The 18622-nt window shown below is 41.5% G+C and overlaps 1 protein-coding gene across 1 annotated transcript in view; it reads left to right on the plus strand.

Annotated features, from left to right (window-relative positions):
• Nucleotides 1-423: 423 nt before the first annotated feature.
• The window catches only part of LPCAT2 (lysophosphatidylcholine acyltransferase 2), a 31347-nt gene continuing 13148 nt past the window's right edge, over nt 424-18622 (plus strand). Inside the window, exons 1-9 of the mRNA XM_054389639.1 lie at nt 424-431; nt 844-955; nt 6796-6935; nt 7988-8205; nt 9487-9599; nt 13211-13271; nt 14222-14280; nt 15294-15328; nt 17656-17710. Coding sequence (XP_054245614.1) covers nt 424-431; nt 844-955; nt 6796-6935; nt 7988-8205; nt 9487-9599; nt 13211-13271; nt 14222-14280; nt 15294-15328; nt 17656-17710 — 801 coding nt within the window. The remainder of the gene's footprint in view (nt 432-843; nt 956-6795; nt 6936-7987; nt 8206-9486; nt 9600-13210; nt 13272-14221; nt 14281-15293; nt 15329-17655; nt 17711-18622) is intronic.

Consider the following 18622-nt stretch of genomic DNA (forward strand, 5'->3'; position numbering starts at 1 on the left):
TGCTTCTTGCCCTATCACCTGTTACTTAGAGAAGAGCCAGACCCCCACCTCACTTCAGTCTCCTTTCAGGGAGGTGTAGAGTGCAATGACATCTCCCCTCAGCCTCCTCTTCTCCAGCTAAACAACCCCAGTTCCCTCATCTGCTCCTCACAAGACCTGTGCTCTCTTCAGCATTGTTGCCCTTCTCAGGACCTGATCTGGCACCTCAACGTACTTCTTGGAGTGAGGGGCGCCAAACCAAACCCGGCATTTGAGGTGTGACCTCCACAGTGCCCAGTATGGGGGAACAACCTGCAGTCGGTGCACAAAGAAAAGCTGCAACAGATCTCTAGATTTCATCTACTCAGGACCACAATCTCCACACCAGCCTTCTGCAGTGGTGGGAACGCATCGTTCTCCTACAACCCACCTCAGCTGCTGGCCATGGCCGCGTTCGCCTCTTTTTCTCTCTCAGGTAACAGACCCTGTAATCTCCAGTAATTCGTGCTTACGAACAACGCAACTGCGGTACCAGCCTGCAAACACCGCCTCGGCCACCGGCGTTGCACTGTGTACGGGGGGCGTACACGGCTCTGGCCAGCAAGGAGCAGCCGCGAGGCAAGAGGGAAAGGCGAGAAAGGCTCCTGAGGCAACCTGGCCACGGCAACCCGGAACACCTCCTCTGAGCTCCCCCCTGCTCAGTACCCTGTCCTCAAGGCACACCCGGCCCACCCTCACCTGCCCCGAGGCGGGGCTCCTCGCAGTGGGCAGGGCCGGCTGAAGAGAGCCGGACCGAGCCGGACACGGCAGCTGCGGCTCCCAGCGGTAGCTCATGCGCAATAGCCCGGGGTGGCAGCGCGACAGGAGCATGGCGCCGCGGGTGCTGCCGCTGCCCAGGCAGCAGTCCTTCTGCCCGCCCCCCATCCCCAATCCCTTCGTCCACCCGCGCCGCCTGAGCGCCGGGGACAAGCTTCGGGTAAGGCTGGCGGCGCGCGCGTGAAAGGGTGCCGGGGCCCGCCCTGCCCGGCTGGCCGGGGCCGGAGACGCCTGGCGCTTCGGGGCGGGCGGGAGCGCGGAGGGGAAGGCTGACAAGCGCCGGCTGTGCTGCGCCGGGCCTGAGCTTTTGCCGACTTGGCTAAACCGGCGATACTCTCGCCACTTGGAACCCAGGGATTGTCACTAGTGCGGTGTGAAGGTCAATGACCACTTTACAAACGCCTCCTTCCAATGACAGAACTCGACCGTGTGAATAAACACGGTTTAAACCTGCCGCCTGCTCCGCCGAAACCGCGCTGCTATGACAGGAGCTGGGCTGCAGCCGGGCCCGCCGCTGTGTAACGGGAGTAGGAAAGGGACAGCAGCCAGCCTGACAGTTAAACATCTGCAGCTCTGGGCCTTTCGAGGAAGAGGCATCCAGGTAGGATGCTTCCTTCCCAAGTGCAGCAGAATTTGCTTCCTGATCTAGCCTAGCGACAGAGAGCAGAAAATAAACAGATTATCTAAATTGTCAAAGCAACAATGCAAAAGGTATCCAGTGTCCAAAAGTTACGAAAAAGAAGTTCTTGAAGCCATCACTCCTCAGAGTCCCCAAACTGCATGCGTGCTCTGCACACACACAGGCTTATCGACTTCAAACTTCGAACGCTAGGTTTGCAACAAGCTTTTGAAAAGATGTGCACAATCATTACAGAGAACGAACGCTCCAGCCTGAGTCCAGTTTGCTTCCAGTCTGAATCACAGGAATGAAATACTACCTCTCTGTCCATGATGTCAGATAGCTCAGCTCTGGAGTGAAGATGTAATATTCTGAGATATTCCTAATATGATAATCCAAAACAGAAAATAACTTTTTGCAATAATCCTGTTTCAGAAACTTTATTCACTTCAGGATGATTTTAAGCCTGGGTTGTGGAGGGGCAAGGAGTTAATGCCTTGGTTCCATATTATAGAGTGGACAACAAAAAAGCTATCCCCTGTTCCATTGGGTTACTGACTGGGGTCACTGGCTGAACTGAATGAGGCTTCTGAGATGAAGGCTCTGCCAGCACAGCTGGTGTATGAATTCACACAAGACTTACCAGGGTACTTTGTCAATTAAGAAAGTAAATAACATGTCTGGGCTTTGATTTTTAAAAGCAGTCTCTTTAAAAATTGAGTTGATAACAAGCCATGAACTGATTATCTCAGTGAGGACAATGAGGATGTCAGCATGTAGGTGATGTAGCAATTTCTGCTGATTGTTATAAATATGCAAGGCTGATGTGCAACTGAATATTTTATGTTTCATACAGCTCTTCCTCAACTTATAAACAATGTTTGCCCTGGAGGTATCTGGGTGGAGGAAATGTGAGAACCCTGTAAAACAATTTCAAATCCTTTTATCTCACATGTTTTACTAGTTGCCTGAAACATATTTCAAGTGCATCTGAATCAGGAGCTGTAGGCATGAACCCCCAAGGTAAAGAAACCTGTCTCTTAATGAGGTTCCAGAAATGGACAGCTCTCTCTGCTGGCTGTTCTTTGTAGGGGATACACACACTACTTTCAAAAACTTGTAATTTTAAGCTACAATAATATCCTATTTGTTCAGGAGGAAGGGATGAAAACCATGTTGTCTTAAGACACACTCCATACATAACACCACAATGCACTTGGAAGGAAAAGCACCTGGCTGGGTCACAGCCTGATGCTAGTGAGCTTTGAAGTAAAACTGCCAACAGTCCCAGAATTTTAAAGCAGAGAGACAACTTTTTTGTATTGTGTGTTGCTCCCTTCTGTTCTTTTTCCCCTGTAGTCACAAAGAGTAGGATACTTCCTGCTGTCTGTTTTATCCTGTGAATAACTGCTTCTCTCTTGGTCAGCACTGTGCCTCAGACCAGCTGGGTATCAGAGCCTTACCAGAGAGCATTATTATAACCTTCAAGAAAGGGAAGTGTTCCTTCTCTTTCCATTTAAATTGAGTGTAAGGTATTGCCATTCTTGCGTGTTAAAGAATTGGTTTGTTATATTCCACTTATTCTATACAATTCCTTTAACATGCACTGATAAAACCAGATACAATTTCAAAACCCTCTGTGGGAGGCCAAAGCTGGTTTTTCATTTCTTGGTGAACTCCTTGAATGTAAAGGCTGCTGCCCCCTGATGAATGGAGCTTCAAAGTGAGACTGGAGAGCTGTCTGCATTTCGTTCAGCTTAGCATATAAAAGGAGACTTTTTATCAGACTGAAAAGTGGAACAAGAAGATTTACAGTTTTTTGCCAGTCCTTGTACTGCTAATAGTTTACCAGGCAAAGAGATTATTCTTTCTTTAGAATGTGCAAAACAAGGATCAAATGTGCTGTGCTAAACATCTGCACCTGCCAAACAAGATTCTAAAACAGTTGTTCAGATACTTCTGGTTTCCATCCTCTGACTGAGGCTGGCTGCAGTTCAATGTTGGGATTTATTCTTGGTTTAGTTCTGTTCATCCTGGTTGCTCACTTGTCCTCCTAACTTCTGAACTGCAACTACAAAACACAAATACTAGTTAAGGCATTACTAGATCCTACTTTAATCAGAAGAAATACTTGGTGGGTTTTGGTAATGGCAGAACCAGCATGACAACATTGTATTTGACCCTGTGCTTGGAAGTAAGCAGCTAGAGTGCCTGGCAGAGTTGTGACTGCTCTGGATGCTCATGAAAGACCTTGCCTGCTTTGGCAGGTGGTCCCTCAGTTTCAGATGTCAGAGCAGCTCGGCTGGAAATGGGCCTCATTCTGGTCCCCAACCCACTCTTCTGCTGCTTCCTGGATAACTTACCAGCTGAACTAAATTTCAAACTGAATTCTGTGGCTTTCTCATAGACTTGCTTTTCTCCTTGCCCATTTCCTAACATCATGGACAATATAATCCTGTGTACTGCTCTAGCAATGGGAACAGCCTGGACTGCAAGGACTTCTGCAGGTGTCTGCAGCAACTGCAGTGTCAAGCTATGTCACTGAAAGTACACAGGGGACTCCAAATGTGGGAAAAAGTTCTTTGGATGACTCAGGATAACTACCTTTGTGATTATTGTATACAGAGGCTAGAGTGGCTCAGATCCTACTTAGTAAACTAAACCTTTATTTTCTTCTGTATGTTCTTCTCCTATAATTTTTTATTTTCTAGCCTACCTTGACCTTTCTCTTTTCTGTCCTTTTCTTACCCTACTTTGCAGCTGATGGAGCAGAAATCAACTCTGCCTCATTACACAGTGACCTAGAAAGCCAATAGCTTGCATCAGCAAATCGGTACCACCTGCGCATCTGCCTAAAATAGATTAATGAATTTATTAAAGTTTTGAGGAAGGGATTGTTTTCCTTTTGCTAGTGCATCCTGTATTGTTCAGTGTAGGTCAGTGCAAATAAATTCTTTCTCATAAAGAAAAAAAAAAAAAGAGTTATTTTATGTCCAAACATGGATTTATGCTTATGCTACCCAGTCTTGATAAATGAATACAGCTGAAATGTTGAATGGGGACAACATTCATAGTAGAAGAAAAAAAGACAAGAAAATAGGCTTGGTTGGTTTCACTTGCTACCTGACATTTTCAGATTTACCACATCTGGCACCAAAGAGAGTGGGAGCAACTGATCTCCAGGGATAACTCTCTCATACTCAGCTATTGAACCCATTTCTGTGATCCAGTGCAGTCCTTTTCCCGGTGTCCATGAAGTTAGGGTTACCATTCCACAGCTAGTTATATAAAAGAATGAAATAAGCATACCTGAATGTTCAGATCTCTCCTGGAAACACGTGGCAGTGTTTACAGAACATAAGCATCAACACCTTGTATCTGCTTATCCTAATTTACACTGTATCCATTGTCAGTCACAGTGCCTTTTGTAGCACAGAACTGAGTCCTGGAGGCCCAGAATGCCGGTTACTTCCCATATGTATCACAGGGTTTACAGCCAGAGGCCAGTTCTTCTCCTGAGTATTTATCAGAGGACAGAAGAAGGACTCAATGTAAAGATGGAAAGGATTTGGTGGGGAGGGAAAGGATCATGTTGATGAAAGGAAAATTAGAACTAGCTTAGTGTATCACAGAGTTGGATAAATAATCCTTAAAGATGCTTGTATTCCAGACATACTGCAAATACTTGTTCCTTTTTAAAGAAAAGAGATAAATAAAAAAAACCACCATTGCTTAATATCATAGCTGAAGTAAGGTGCAAACTGCTTTGTAAAACTTAATTAGTAAAAGCCTTGTTCTTCCTGTACCCTAAGCAGCCATTACTGAAAAGCTGACTAGAAAGGCTGATTTTGAGAGTTGAACACTGTTATTCAGCTATAGATTTTCTTCAGTAAAGCATAGAAAACACAAGCAGAAGTTAAACTAGCATAACTCTCCTTCAGTAACTCCTACCATACTCCCAAAACTTGGGGAGCTGTCAGCCTGTGACCAATGATACACTCTCATGTAAGTTTTGAGGAGGTTTCAGAAACATAGTTCAAATAAATGTTTTTAAATCACTAGTACAATTCTGCTTGGGTGTGTGTCACTGTGTGCACATGTATGCACACAGAGCTGATCCTCAGTGAGTGGCAGCAGAGCTGGACTAGGTGTGAGAGAGAGCTGAGGTTTTCAGTAGCTTAACAGGAATGCTGGACTAGGACTTGGACATGCTCATGCAGCAAACCTGCCTGCCAGACCTGTGCTTGCCCAATCTGCACACTGCTGTGTTGTGCCACACAGACCAGCCTTCAGGATACAGTAATCTAACCTAATGTAGTGGGGTGAAACAATTAAGGATTTCCTCCTGCCCTACCCTGTACCACAGCTGCCTGTTAACAGCCCTGTGCCAATGCACCTGTTTCCCAGAGCTGTGCCTGAAAAAATGCACAGTAAAAATTCCTTGGGGGAGGGGCTGGGGATGATATTTAAGTTTATTTGCAACCAGGGCATGTTAGTGTTTCTCCTTCCCTCCATTCCTATTACAAACACATACGAAGAAGTGGTGAACAGGCTTGGATCTGTTTTATACTGAGTTTGCTGCCTATACTGGCTCTCTGCAACTGTCACAGAACTCTCCCAAAGCAAGATGATAGCAGTTTCCTGATTGTGAGGTGGAAAGGGAACTAAGCTTCCTTGATTTATTCTGAAAAACCAAGGAGGTCCTAGCACACAGGTTAATATCCAAGACACTTCAACAGAAGGCAACAAGTTAGTCTTGATAATCAGAAGACTTCTGCTGTGTGTTTACCATGAGCAAACAACTTCCAGAAGCAATGAGCCAAGATCTGCTACAGCAGCTTCAACAGCACAGTAAAGTCTGAACCTTGCCTTAAACCACAGGTTCAGTTTTACTGAAAACCATTTTCCTGAAGTCCCAGCTCAGAAAAATGAAGTTGTTTTGTGTGTTCACTACTCCAAGTAGCAGTAGTGAGGGTCACTTGCAGCAAGTGTGACTCAACACAGATTTATCATTTTGAAAGGGCAAGAGTACATTTTATTCATCTTGACAATTTCACTTGGCTTCTAGGCAGGCTGTTAGTGACAGAAGGCTCTGTACAGGAGATATGTATCAACTGAGCAGACTGGAGCTGTTGACTGGAGCTGTTTTTGTGTTGCAAAGTCCAAGTATAAACTAAACCAGCAGACTCTCTTTACCCTGCTTAACAACATCCAAGCCAAAAACTCAAAATACTTGAACACTGAAGTCATTGGTGCTTTCCTTACCAAATCACACAGCAACAGTGCTGGTATTTTGAAATCTGTGTAATGTAACTACACAGATATCAGTGTCATCCCTCTTGATGCCATTTCTTAAGATTATTCCCCTCTGTTTTTTCCAGACTGTCCTCCAGGGGATTATTTTGCTACCCCTTCGTGCCATATGCATTACAGTCATTTTACTGCTAGCATGGCTGTTTGCATCAATCGCAACTTTCCGTCACCCTGGAAAAGGATCTGTGCCACTTAAAGGATGGAGAAGGTAAAAAGTGACCAAGAATTGTGAAAATTCTGTGCATTTTGGTTTTTTAATAACACAAAAAGTATAGCCTAAAGTTCTTTTTTTTTTCTCCTTGCTCTTGTCCTTTTGCTTAACAAAGAGTCCTCTGTCAAATCCTAGTTTTACCCATTTAGGTGAAGTGACTTTCTGATAAGTGTATTTTACAGCAATAGTGGAGCTTTTTAAATAAGTACATTTTCAATTGTCTAATGGCTAAAACACATCAGTGTAAAAATCTTTGTAGGCTATTTGTATGCCAAAACTCATTTTAGTAATAATACTGATAAAAAATATTTGAGAAAAGAAAGTCATTAAGAAAAATGTTTGGTAATGTCCCATAGGCTGAGTTTCTGTTTAGCCTGTCATTCCTGCTATGCTGTAATTTGTGACCAAGTTAGCTTTGATAGCTCCTTTCTTAGCTATGTTGTCCTTCAAGTACTATTTTATAGTGGCCTCTGTGGGTTCGAGATTTCAGCTGCTCAGCTTATGACCTCAGGGTCATGAAGTTCCCTTCTAGCTGCCTTGCACTGTAGTTGCATACAGGCAGAGGAAGACTGAAGTGAATTCTAACAAGGCCAAGAGATTATGGGGAGTCCCATGAAGGGACCACATCCCCTACTGAGGGAGCATGTTCCAAAAGGACAACATTTGCCTTACTTGCTTAAAAGTGCTAGTAAAAGAACAGTATCAGAGTTACCTAGGTTCTTACAGAAGGGATACTGAACCCACCCTCCCCTTACAATATCCAAAGGAAATAGTGTGCCAGGTAGGAGGGCTTAGCAAGGGGTTGTACATTGCCTTACCTCCAGAATTCTAATCTCGTTTCCACATGAAAAGGCAAGGTTCTACTTCTCAGTTCTACTACTTCTACAACTTCTCCTTTAGCCCTGCACTCTCCTTATGAGTAGCACTGCCACCTGTGCCTGGTCCCACTGCTGGTGAGAATTATGAAATCTTTTATGGACTTTTCTTTTGAAGTACAAAAGAGATACTAACTGTAAGATGGCTAATATTTTCATATTTCTGTTTACAAGGAGGATGATCCAGACAACCCTCTCACGGCTAACTCGTACCTTGTTCTTCATAATGGGTTTCCAAGTTACAGTGAAAGGGAAAGTAGCAAGTCTGCTGGAAGCTCCGATCTTTGTTGCAGCTCCTCATTCAAGCTTTTTCGATGCCATTATTTCTGCCCTAACTGGAATGCCATCAATAGTGTCTAGAGCAGAGAACTTGTCAGTTCCAGTATTTGGCAGTAAGTATTTATGAAAAAATATAATGTTAGAAGTCAGCATTGTGGCATGAGGCCAAAACCCTTCTCTCTGAATGGTTTATCCAATTCAGGAACAGATTCTTTAATTCTTTAGGCTCCATATATATTGATGGATTATTTCCAGTGAAATCCCTGAGACAAGTTAACATTCTGAATTGCCAGAAAGTCTAAAAGTATGCTGTTTCCTTTCAGATATAAAATACAGTATCACTTTAAATTTGCTTTGTAACTGAAAGCATGTTTCATAACTGCTCAGGCTGAGGCTTTCTCTTAAAATTCTCTCAGTGGGTAGTGTGATAAATCTATTTGACTGCATTGGACTGCTATGTTTTACCAGGGGTTAGTGAAGGCCATTTCAAAACAGACCCAAACTGCAGCAGTCTGGAAAATACCATACGTATGAATTTAACCTTGCAGACACTCCTATAGATTTTTTTTAATGGGAGTCAAACAAGGAAAGGATAAAAGAGAAGTTACTCAAAAAGGAAATGTGGAGAATGGAAAAAGATCAGGTGACTCATGCTTCGATTATTTTCTTCTCCTTCTGGCATGAAAAGAATGACCATTTGCATTATTACTAGAGTCAGCTTTAGACTTTCTGCTGGCTGTACAGTAACTCAATTAAATTCAGTGGGCACCAGAGAAAAGTGCTTTGTAAGAAATAACCTAACTGATAATATATTGATCTTCTCTTAAAAGCACAGGAGTGGGATATAGAAGACAATTCTTCCCTAAGTTTCTCATCACATCTCCATAAGTCCATACATTCTGACGTAGACTTCTGATTGAAGTACGGTGTTTTTCTGTAACTTATACAGAAGCTGTGCATGCTTGGTGGCTGAAGAGGCACATCTTACTTCTTCAGTATAGCTCAAACTATTTGTTGGTGGTAGTCTGCATGAGTCAGGCCTGAGCGTAGCCCACGAGCAAAGACCTGATAAGGTCTGTTCCTTAGAAGTGCGTGGAAATGCTCAGTGAAAAATAAGAACAATATTAGTAGAAGGTGTTTGGGTGAATTTGGCATGTTTATACCTGCTGTAGAGGTCCTCAGCTGGCAGTGTGTCTTCTGTATCTTACTTCCCATTCTGCAGGATGAGGATAATAACAACAATGCTCTTCTTATCTACTTAGACTGAAAGCTGTTTGTGCAGAGTCTGTCTCCTGGCATGAGAATAACAAGTTTTTGCTACAAGCAAGCCTTGAACCCCATGTGTTTTTTAAGAAGTAGTATAAAACAAATAAAATATATTACCTCTTTCACAGCAATTTTAAGTTCCCTTCAGCCTGTGGCAGTTTCTCGTCAAGACCCCGATTCACGGAAGAACACAGTCACTGAGATAACTAAGCGGGCATTATCAAGAGGCCAGTGGCCACAGGTAATACATATACCATCACTCTTCTGTTATGTACTCATATTCCATATTTACTGTGTATCATAAGATAATGGGTGCCCAGCTGAACAGGATTCTGTTCATATATGAAGACGAAATCAACTCTGAGGTATACGACTGGTTTAGGAAAGGACAAGAAGAGGCCGATGCCCAAAAAGATTTTTGTTGTGAAAAATGGGTCAGTTAAAGGCCAGCCAGTACCAACTGCTGTTACGAACATAGATGCTCTTGACTTTTTCTTTTCCCTATTCATATGCTGTCTTCAGCATAGCAGTTAACTTGCAGTGGTGTATGTGAATTCATATCCTCAAGCTAGGACATGCATGAGAAGCAAAACTGTTTGGTAACAGTTTCCTAACTGAGCAGCTGATGAGATGGGTAACCCAGGTAAGGTTGTCCAGGCTCCAGCATGCACAGTACTTAAAACACAAGTTTCATATGTGGAATAGAGCTCAGTTCGCTCTTTAGGTTAATAATGCACTAAACCGAAGACTTTCAGATCAGTCTGAACTACGGAAAGATTTTAAGATAGAAGCAATCATTTATGATTCTGCACAGTGTTTCCCATGCTCATTCCTCATCAGCAAGATGCTGTTGCACTTCTAGGCCTTTGATGGCTTTCCATCTTGAAGCAGATGGAGCAGGGCTTTTTCAGGAGGGAGAGAAGTGTAGAGGATGCTGCTTTCACAACAGGCAGAGGGCTAGAGTGGAAATCCACATCCTTTGCAAGAATTAAAACCTGAAGCAGTTGTGAACCTACTGACATTCAGCAATGTCCCTGCTTGCTTCTGTTCCACTGACTAGTCTCAGATTCCCTTCAGATACTACAAATACAGTATCACTGCCACTGCTACACAAATACAAGTCCTGTCTCCAAAGACACCATGTGCAAATTTGTGTATAAACTCATGGGTGCTGTTTGGAATTAGTTCTTGTTTTCTTAGCAGTTCAATTCACTTAGAATAAAAACTCAAAGTGACTGATTCAGTAGCTAAAGTCACAAGATCTCTTTAGTTATAGCTGGTTACGTCCTAAAGGACTGAGAAAAGTTAACTTCTCCTTTGCTTTTGTTCCAGTGAATGGCTTTTCAGGAAAATTGAAAGAGTCAGTGAAACTCTAAACTTCAGTAGCAGATACCTCGACAACAGCTAGACCTGAATGCACTGCTCCGCTTTCTGAATAATATCTAGAAACGGAGGACAGGCAAGTAGGGAAGACCAACACTTGCCACTTTTTCAGACTTGGCATTATTTAGACATTTCATGCATTTTTACTTAGCACGCACCTTACAAAAAGCCTTTTAGTTAATGTTTAGGCTGCTTCAATTGACTTTTAAATGCTTTTTTTCTAAGATGCTGTATTTTTAGAGCCTCCATTATTTTTTTTCAATTTGTCAGTTATATGAAAGATTTTAAATATGCCCACATCGAAGCTAGGAAGGGAAGATTTCAAATATGCCTGTGTCAAAGCCAGGAAGGGTTTGGGGTTTTTTTTAATACTGTGCTTACAAACTATACTGATGTTTACAATGTGCTAAACTGTTATGAATAAAGTGATTCCAGCAAAGCCCTGGTAGACCTAATCTCTGCATAAGTAAGCATGGGGAGGAAAGGGGAATTGGCTCTATACCAATACTGCCCTTGGGATGAAAACTAGGTATGTATTATGGTATAAATAGTCCATGAGTCAAGTAATCTGGGAATCTCCAAAAGTGAGTCATCAGTACAGATGACAGTGTCACTGGGTGATGCCTAGTCCTGCACCCTGGTCACACCTTCTTCCTACTCTGGGGTTTTTTTTGAGAAACTTGACCACAAAATGATGTCTGTCATATCCTCCCCAGAGTGCCTGGGCTGCATTCTTTTAGCACAATAGAAAAGAAAGAGTATCTGGGTCCTCTGTTCCTTCCTCCTCAGACCAAAACACAGCAGGCTGGGCAGCGCACATGCTTATTAATAGCATGAGGTTCTGATTAGTGCTTCTCCCAACCCTGTGCCAAAACAAAGGGGAAGGACGGAAGGATTACTTACCCTGTGGTCAGCCATCATTAATATGTTTTTTGGGGCTTATGACATATGCTAAGCAGGAACATGCCAATTTTTGTGTCCATAGCACCAGCCAACAATTTCTGTAGTTGAGAACTAACTGTAAATCTGTACTTGCAGCTGTCTCTTTGACCTAAGAACAACCTGTGTCTCTGGGGTGTGACCTCCTGATGTCCTCTTTCATCAGGCCTCAACCTGTTCACTGGGACTGTAGGAGGACTCCTTCAATTGTCTTTTTGATCTAGACCAGTTCTTGTGCTAAGTTTTCTTCTGAATGCTGCTTACGATCTTGTTGCCCTGTATCTGGATTCTTTACCCATTACACAAAAGCCAATCCACACACAGAGCTGAGCGGAACAGGGGCTAGGTGAAAATTCCACAAAGCTGGCATACCAGTTGAAATTTGTGGCAGATATTTACATAGTAAAATTTATTAGCTACGCCTCATGTCAACATCTGCGAACTAGCCGTTGGTTGTTTCCTTTCTTGGTTCATCTTAAAGATACAGCTACCCTTGAATTCACTGTACACACTCAGAGGATAAGGGGCCTATTCGGGCAGGGGGCTTCTCTAGGCTAGGATGTATGATTCTTCACATTATGATGATATTATACTGAGGTAAGTTCAACATCAGGGCACCAGTTTGGGGAACTTTGCTGACTTTACCAAACAATGTTAATTCTCAAGAACTCAGGTCTGGTATTTTGGGAATCTTCAGCCTTTCATTCTGATAAGGTTCCTTGGAACTAGTTATCTTGGTGTACTCTTAAAGTAGATAGCATTAGCATAACTTCATCAACTCTTCTTTCTGAGACCATCTTATCCTAAGGTAAGCAATGTCAGCCTAACTTTTAAACAATCATTCAGCAATCCCACGGTGATATGAGAAACACAAAGCTTTCTTGTATTCCATCAAGGGCTGGATTCAGTGTGTCCCGCTGCTGCTCACAGTGCATCTAACCCAGTATATTTCAGACACTGGGTGTTTGTGTCTGAGTCATTCACGTTCACAGGCTGTGTAACACCTTCAGAGCTCTGCATCACCGTTGCACATGCTGTCTCTACCTTTTGCTGCTACCCCTCAAGCTATGATCTCATCACAGCCAGCATCTTGCTCAAGCTGTACCTGCAAACAGATAAGTTCATGTCAGCCCAGACTCTTGATGTTTATACACCCACCAGTTCAGTAAGGAGCTGTCAGTAGAGAAATAATCCCCATATTGTTACCAATACTAAATATTTCAAGTGAAACACTTAAAGCCGTATTTCTGAACTGATAAAGGGCATTCTCCAGAATTCTACTCTTACAAAGCATGTGTTTCCAAATCAAGATGGATCAGGCTAATATTATTGTAAGCATCCTTCCCTTTTTGTTCATTTCCTTTTGAAACAGTAATGATGCAGTGCACCATGTCACAGAGCTTGCATAAAAAGTCAGCCTGTATGTAACTGATGCTGAAGTACAATCTTCTCATGAAACCTCTGTGTGTGTATGTGTATATATATATATATGTATATGTATGTATGTATTTCTTTCTCTTTAAATCCAAGATACTGATTTTCCCAGAAGGCACCTGCACAAACCGGTCTTGCCTGATCACCTTTAAACAAGGTGAGAGTTTTTTTTTCCATCCTTGTTGGAAAATAATGTCTGTAAGATTAATGTGGTAGTTCTAGTAAGAACTATTAGCAGCTCTGTAGTAATGTCTCCTATCATTAAGTTTTCAGTGCCTCTAACCCACAATTTTATACTAGACAGTTTACTTTTTTGACTCTGGGTATTTTGTAGGATGCAAACTAGTTATGATGAATATGGTTAGTTGGTTGAAGTTTTTTCCAGTTTTAATGTAACTTGTTTACCCAGTTTATCGTGACTGTGATTATTATGAGTTGAATTCCCAAAACACATGCTTCTTATGATGTTCTTTTAGCTCAATTTACAGCCATACATTTTGCTATACAAGACTTAACAACCAATTTATGAAAGCTCTTAGTACTTAGCTAGGCAGGCCGGTAGATTATTTTTAACAAAGAAAGGTACTTGGTAGCATCACATTGTGCTGCACTTCAGTTAAAGCCAGGTTGCTCTCCTTTTTTACTGTTGCCCAGTGTTTTGGCTAGCAAAGTTACAAAACTAGTTCTACATACTTAGATTCTTACCACTTATGAAGATAATCAGAACAGAGAAGGCTTCAGGAAATGCTCAACAGCCTTGTGGGAATCTAATCCTTTGAAGTAAATGCTAGTCAATGGAGAGATAATACACAGAAAATTAATTTGAAGAGTCCAGGAATCTTAGGCAGCTTCCTCCTTGAAATGGAAACGAGCACTTCACTGTCCTGACATCTTGCTAGTTGTGTTACTGATTTAATAATAAAAGAAAAAAACCAAATCAGTTCACCCCCCAAAAACAAACCAGAGAGACTGCAACAAGAAGAAAACTTCCCATTCTTCTCAGCTTTTTAGAAATTTCTCTTTCAACATACCATGCCTTACATCAATCACTTAAAGCTCCCAACTGGTGTATTAGTCTTAACAATCAAATCTAATGTGTGGTTGCAGGTGCCTTTGTTCCGCGAGTCCCTGTACAGCCCGTGTTGCTCCGATACCCCAACAAGCTGGTAAGCAGAGTATTCTTCTGTCACTGACTGCTAACACAGAAGTAAAAATCCTGACTTAAACACTACCTACAATAAATGTTTTGAATTGTCACTGAGGAATCTGTTGTCCTGAGCTTTAGCACTGGAGAGTTCTCGGAAGCACCCAGGCTTCCCAACTGTCACCCAGCTGCTATTATGACTGTGAAAACCTACTGCTGGGCTTCTTAACTATAGTTACGTAAGAGAGAGCACAGGAAAGTATTGCAGCGGAAGTCAGAAACTTCCTGCAAAGCCACAGAGTCTGTACTTTGAAGTCTAAAATGCACAGAACTTCCCTATTAGTCATCATTTTGCATTTAAGCTCAGAATTCTCTTACTGTAAAGGGGTTTGCAAAGTTTCTGAACAAAAGCAAAGCTGAGCCATGTAGTACCGCCAGCATCCTTCCATTAGGCAGCTTGGGAGGGCATCATTGCAGATAGGTCTTTTTTTCCAGCTCTCCCTTGTTTTTCCATGTAAATGTTTACACTGTCTGCCAGGTATTGGGGTACAGACATACAGCTCTGCTTCACTGACAGGTATGTAATGCTGGGACAGGAGTCTAGCAACTCGGTAACTTTTTTTTTTAACCATCTAATTATCCAGCAAATCCAGAAAAGACCAAACTTCTCATTCCTAGTGGTTTTTAAGATGAAAACCAATGGACTGTTGTTACTGTTTACAAAGATTCCTTTGTAGAATCCTTCTACAGATCAATGTCAAAACCGAAATGAACTACTAAAGGGGACTAGTATTGCATCTCACTGACAAGATTTAAGGATCTGCATACATTGTCAAATTTGTATATAAGAACTAATAAACATAGAATAAGGAGTGGTGGGGGGAAGCAAAGCAAAGCAAAAAAAAGGATGGTAGATTACCTATACAGGACTATGAAAATATCATCTGCTTTTACTAAGCTTGTGCATGTTTATATTGTAACTTATCTGTTCTCTAACTTTTTCATCTGGTTCTGTCACATTTTTTTTTTCTTTAGGATACTGTGACCTGGACATGGCAGGGCTATTCACTGTGAGTTTCTTAATCCTACTGAAAATTACATACAGAATTTTTTCCCCTGGTTGCTAAAGAATCTGCCAAACAGATTCAACTAAGCCAAGACACATGTTCTTCTATGTCTGTTTTTATGAGAGGGAAATACTTGAGGATAATGCTGTCAATGCAATAGATTCCATATCTGAATGGATAAAGAAAGGGAGTTCAAATGGGGAAGCGTTATTGCCACTGTTTTGTTTCATTTTCTCCAATGCTTTGCGTTTTAAACTGCAGCAAAAGAAAGATTTGAAATTCTTTTCCTTTGGGAAGCAATCTAAATCCATGGACATTTACAGTTTCCTACATAACAGGAAACCATAGACATGGTAAGAAAGTTCCTCCTACCCAGTAGGAAACTTTAGACAAGAAAAAAAAAAAAACACTTAAATCCCCTCTGGTTTTTCATTCTTCCTCCTTATTTGAAGTCATATGAGAGTAAATAAAGAAGACAGGCAAAACAAGGATTAATTTTCTTGTCTTTTCCCATTCAAACATCCAGAATTCTCCTTTAGTTGTTTGCTTTTGTCCAATTCAGTGGAAGTAATTGTTTTGAGACCCCAGTGACGCACCCATATATATAGTATCTGATATTGAAGTAATTAAAATTATTTTGATAAACCAGTTATGCAACAGATCTGTGTTTACTGCTCAGTGCAGGTGGCTTTCTAATCTGCTAAAATATCCAAGTATTAAAAAACCTTTACAGCTGCACTGACAATATGGCTGGAAAATATTTTTCACCCTATAAACATTCATTAAAATGTGGATTTGTAAAATGAATATACCACATTTTCATGTGGAACATGTAGGGTATGTAAGTACAGTAGTACTGATTCACCAAGTGACTAAAATCTTTCAGGCAACTAATTCTGAAATATATCTCAAGTAGTGGAACAGATCATGAGCACTTTTAAGCTATCATTAGTTAATCCTAGCACCTGCACACTTATAGAATGGACATTATCAAAGCTGACCTAGATTTAAATGCCCACCTCACTTGCCTAGGAAGTTTTTGCTATTAGTGCAGTTATACTTACCAGCACACTGAGAGTAATGAATATTGCAATTTATGAGAGATGGTGTAGGCAGAGGTGAAGAACGATATTAAATCATAGGGAGGCAGCTGCCCGTTCACGAGAAATGGAAAAAGTTCTCTAAGCCTGATAGCTGGAAGATGAAGGCTCAAAACCTGCAAGAATTTGAAAGGAACAGCTTGGCAAAGTCATAGGAAGAGAAAGGATCATAGAATCATAGAATTGTTAGGGTTGGAAGGGACCTCAAGGATCATCTAGTTCCAACCCCCCTGCCATGGGCAGGGATGCCTCACACTACATCAGGTTGCTCAGAGCCACATCCAGCCTGGCCTTAAAAACCTCTGGGGATGGGGCTTCTACCACCTCCCTGGGCAACCTGTTCCCGTGTCTCACCACCCTCATGGTGTAAAACTTCTTTCTAACATCCAATCTGGATTTACCCACTTCTAATTTTGTTTCATTCTCCCTAGTCCTGTTGCTACCTGACATCCTACAAAGTCCCTCCCCAGCTTTCTTGTAGGCCCTCTTAGGATACTGGAAGGCCACAATAAGGTCTCCTCGGAGCCTTCTCTTCTCCAGACTGAACAGCCCCATGGAGGGATGGCATAGAATCTAGAGATTCCTAACAAAACTATCTGGAACCAGAAAAACATCCTCCATGCAAACCTGCAGATCACAGAATGCAGAACTGTGACATTTTTTGTAAAATTTGCTGGATATTGTGGCCAGGATGGGGCATTACCAGTCTCCTCAGAAACCTCCTGACCCAATTTCTGCTTTCTCTTAGTACTTCTTTCTTACTATTGTGCCTTACTGGGAGCAATGCCTAATGTTACCTGTTAGAAAATCAAGCATTAAGAATAGATCCCTATAGAAAGTAGAAAGGCTCCCTTTAGCTATTCTCCTACCTTTCCCTTTTGTCTTTTTTATTTTGTCCAAAACAAGAACAGAATAAAGGTTACTTGAAGGTTTTCTGTTATAATTTACTTGATTTAAAGAGCAAATGCACATTTCTGTTTAAAAATCACAGTGAAAAAAAAAAAGAAGTCAGAAGTGGAGGTAATTATCCTTATCTTCTTTTGCAGTTTCTTTCTCCCCCTACCTGTGGATACTAAAAGTTGTAACTTTTCCTAAAAGCATTGAAGGTCTTAAACATATTTAAAACCCTCACCCAGTATTGGCTGGGTCAATGCTTTTGAAAAGTAACACCTACTGATGTACTTTGGGTTTAAGTAAGTAAAATATCTTTTTCTTCCTCTTTGCTTGCAGAAAAGAGCTGTGTGTAATGACCCTCTGTCAGCTCTTCACAAGAGTAGAAGTTGAGGTAAGAATTAGAAACATTTTTGTACTTAGATTCAGCAACCAGGGACTGTATACTTTAATATAAACCACATTATTAGTCACTGTTACTGAACAATAAACAGATGTCTCAGAAACAAGAACAGAATCATGGTAATATATTTAATTTGTTGTCCATAGCACCTCATCTGATGAGTTCCTAAAAGAAAGCTGTCAGAAATGCCTTTATTTTTAAAGCATTGTAAAATCATTGTTAATTATCACCACATGCATTTTACAGGCATTAGAACTAGGAATTATAATATGTTCTTTTAAAGGTAACCTCTCAGCCTCTCATTTTCCTGCTCATTTCAAAATACCCTTGGTCTTCCTCACCATCTTCCCAGACTGAACTCTAAAAGCTTTTTGCAACTAAGAGCTTACTTAAGGAGTAGTACTTGTACTGAGCCTCACATTATGCACTGGTTCCCTGGATCATTAAAATCAGCTGCACACCACAAAGACAGATGAATGACAACTAAAACATCCACACTATGACACCTCATAGTAGCAGTACTTTAACTGCCACTTCTTAATGTCAACATTCAAAACACAGTAGTGAGGAGCCAGATAACTGTGGTGAGATCGGTTTGTTAAAGTGTAGTTTACATTCTTTACCAGACCACAAAGGATTGTTAGTGTCATTTGGTTTAGGGACCTGAAAAATGGGAGCAATCCACACAGCTTTTGCAAAGTTGTGCCAAGTTCTGTGTACAAGTAGAGTTGCTTCTATTGACAGTCAGCAGTGTGGTCTTACGAAACAATGAAATTACTCTTAAGGGAGCACCTTGCTTACTGTCTAGTACATGCAGTAGACATTTATAGGTGGTACACTAAAGAGCTAAATTTAATGATTTTGTACAGGATCTATGTAATTTATATACACAGGAGCAAGAAA

The sequence above is a fragment of the Indicator indicator genome, chromosome 19 (assembly GCF_027791375.1).
Source record: "Indicator indicator isolate 239-I01 chromosome 19, UM_Iind_1.1, whole genome shotgun sequence".
NCBI classification, from domain to species: domain Eukaryota; kingdom Metazoa; phylum Chordata; class Aves; order Piciformes; family Indicatoridae; genus Indicator; species Indicator indicator.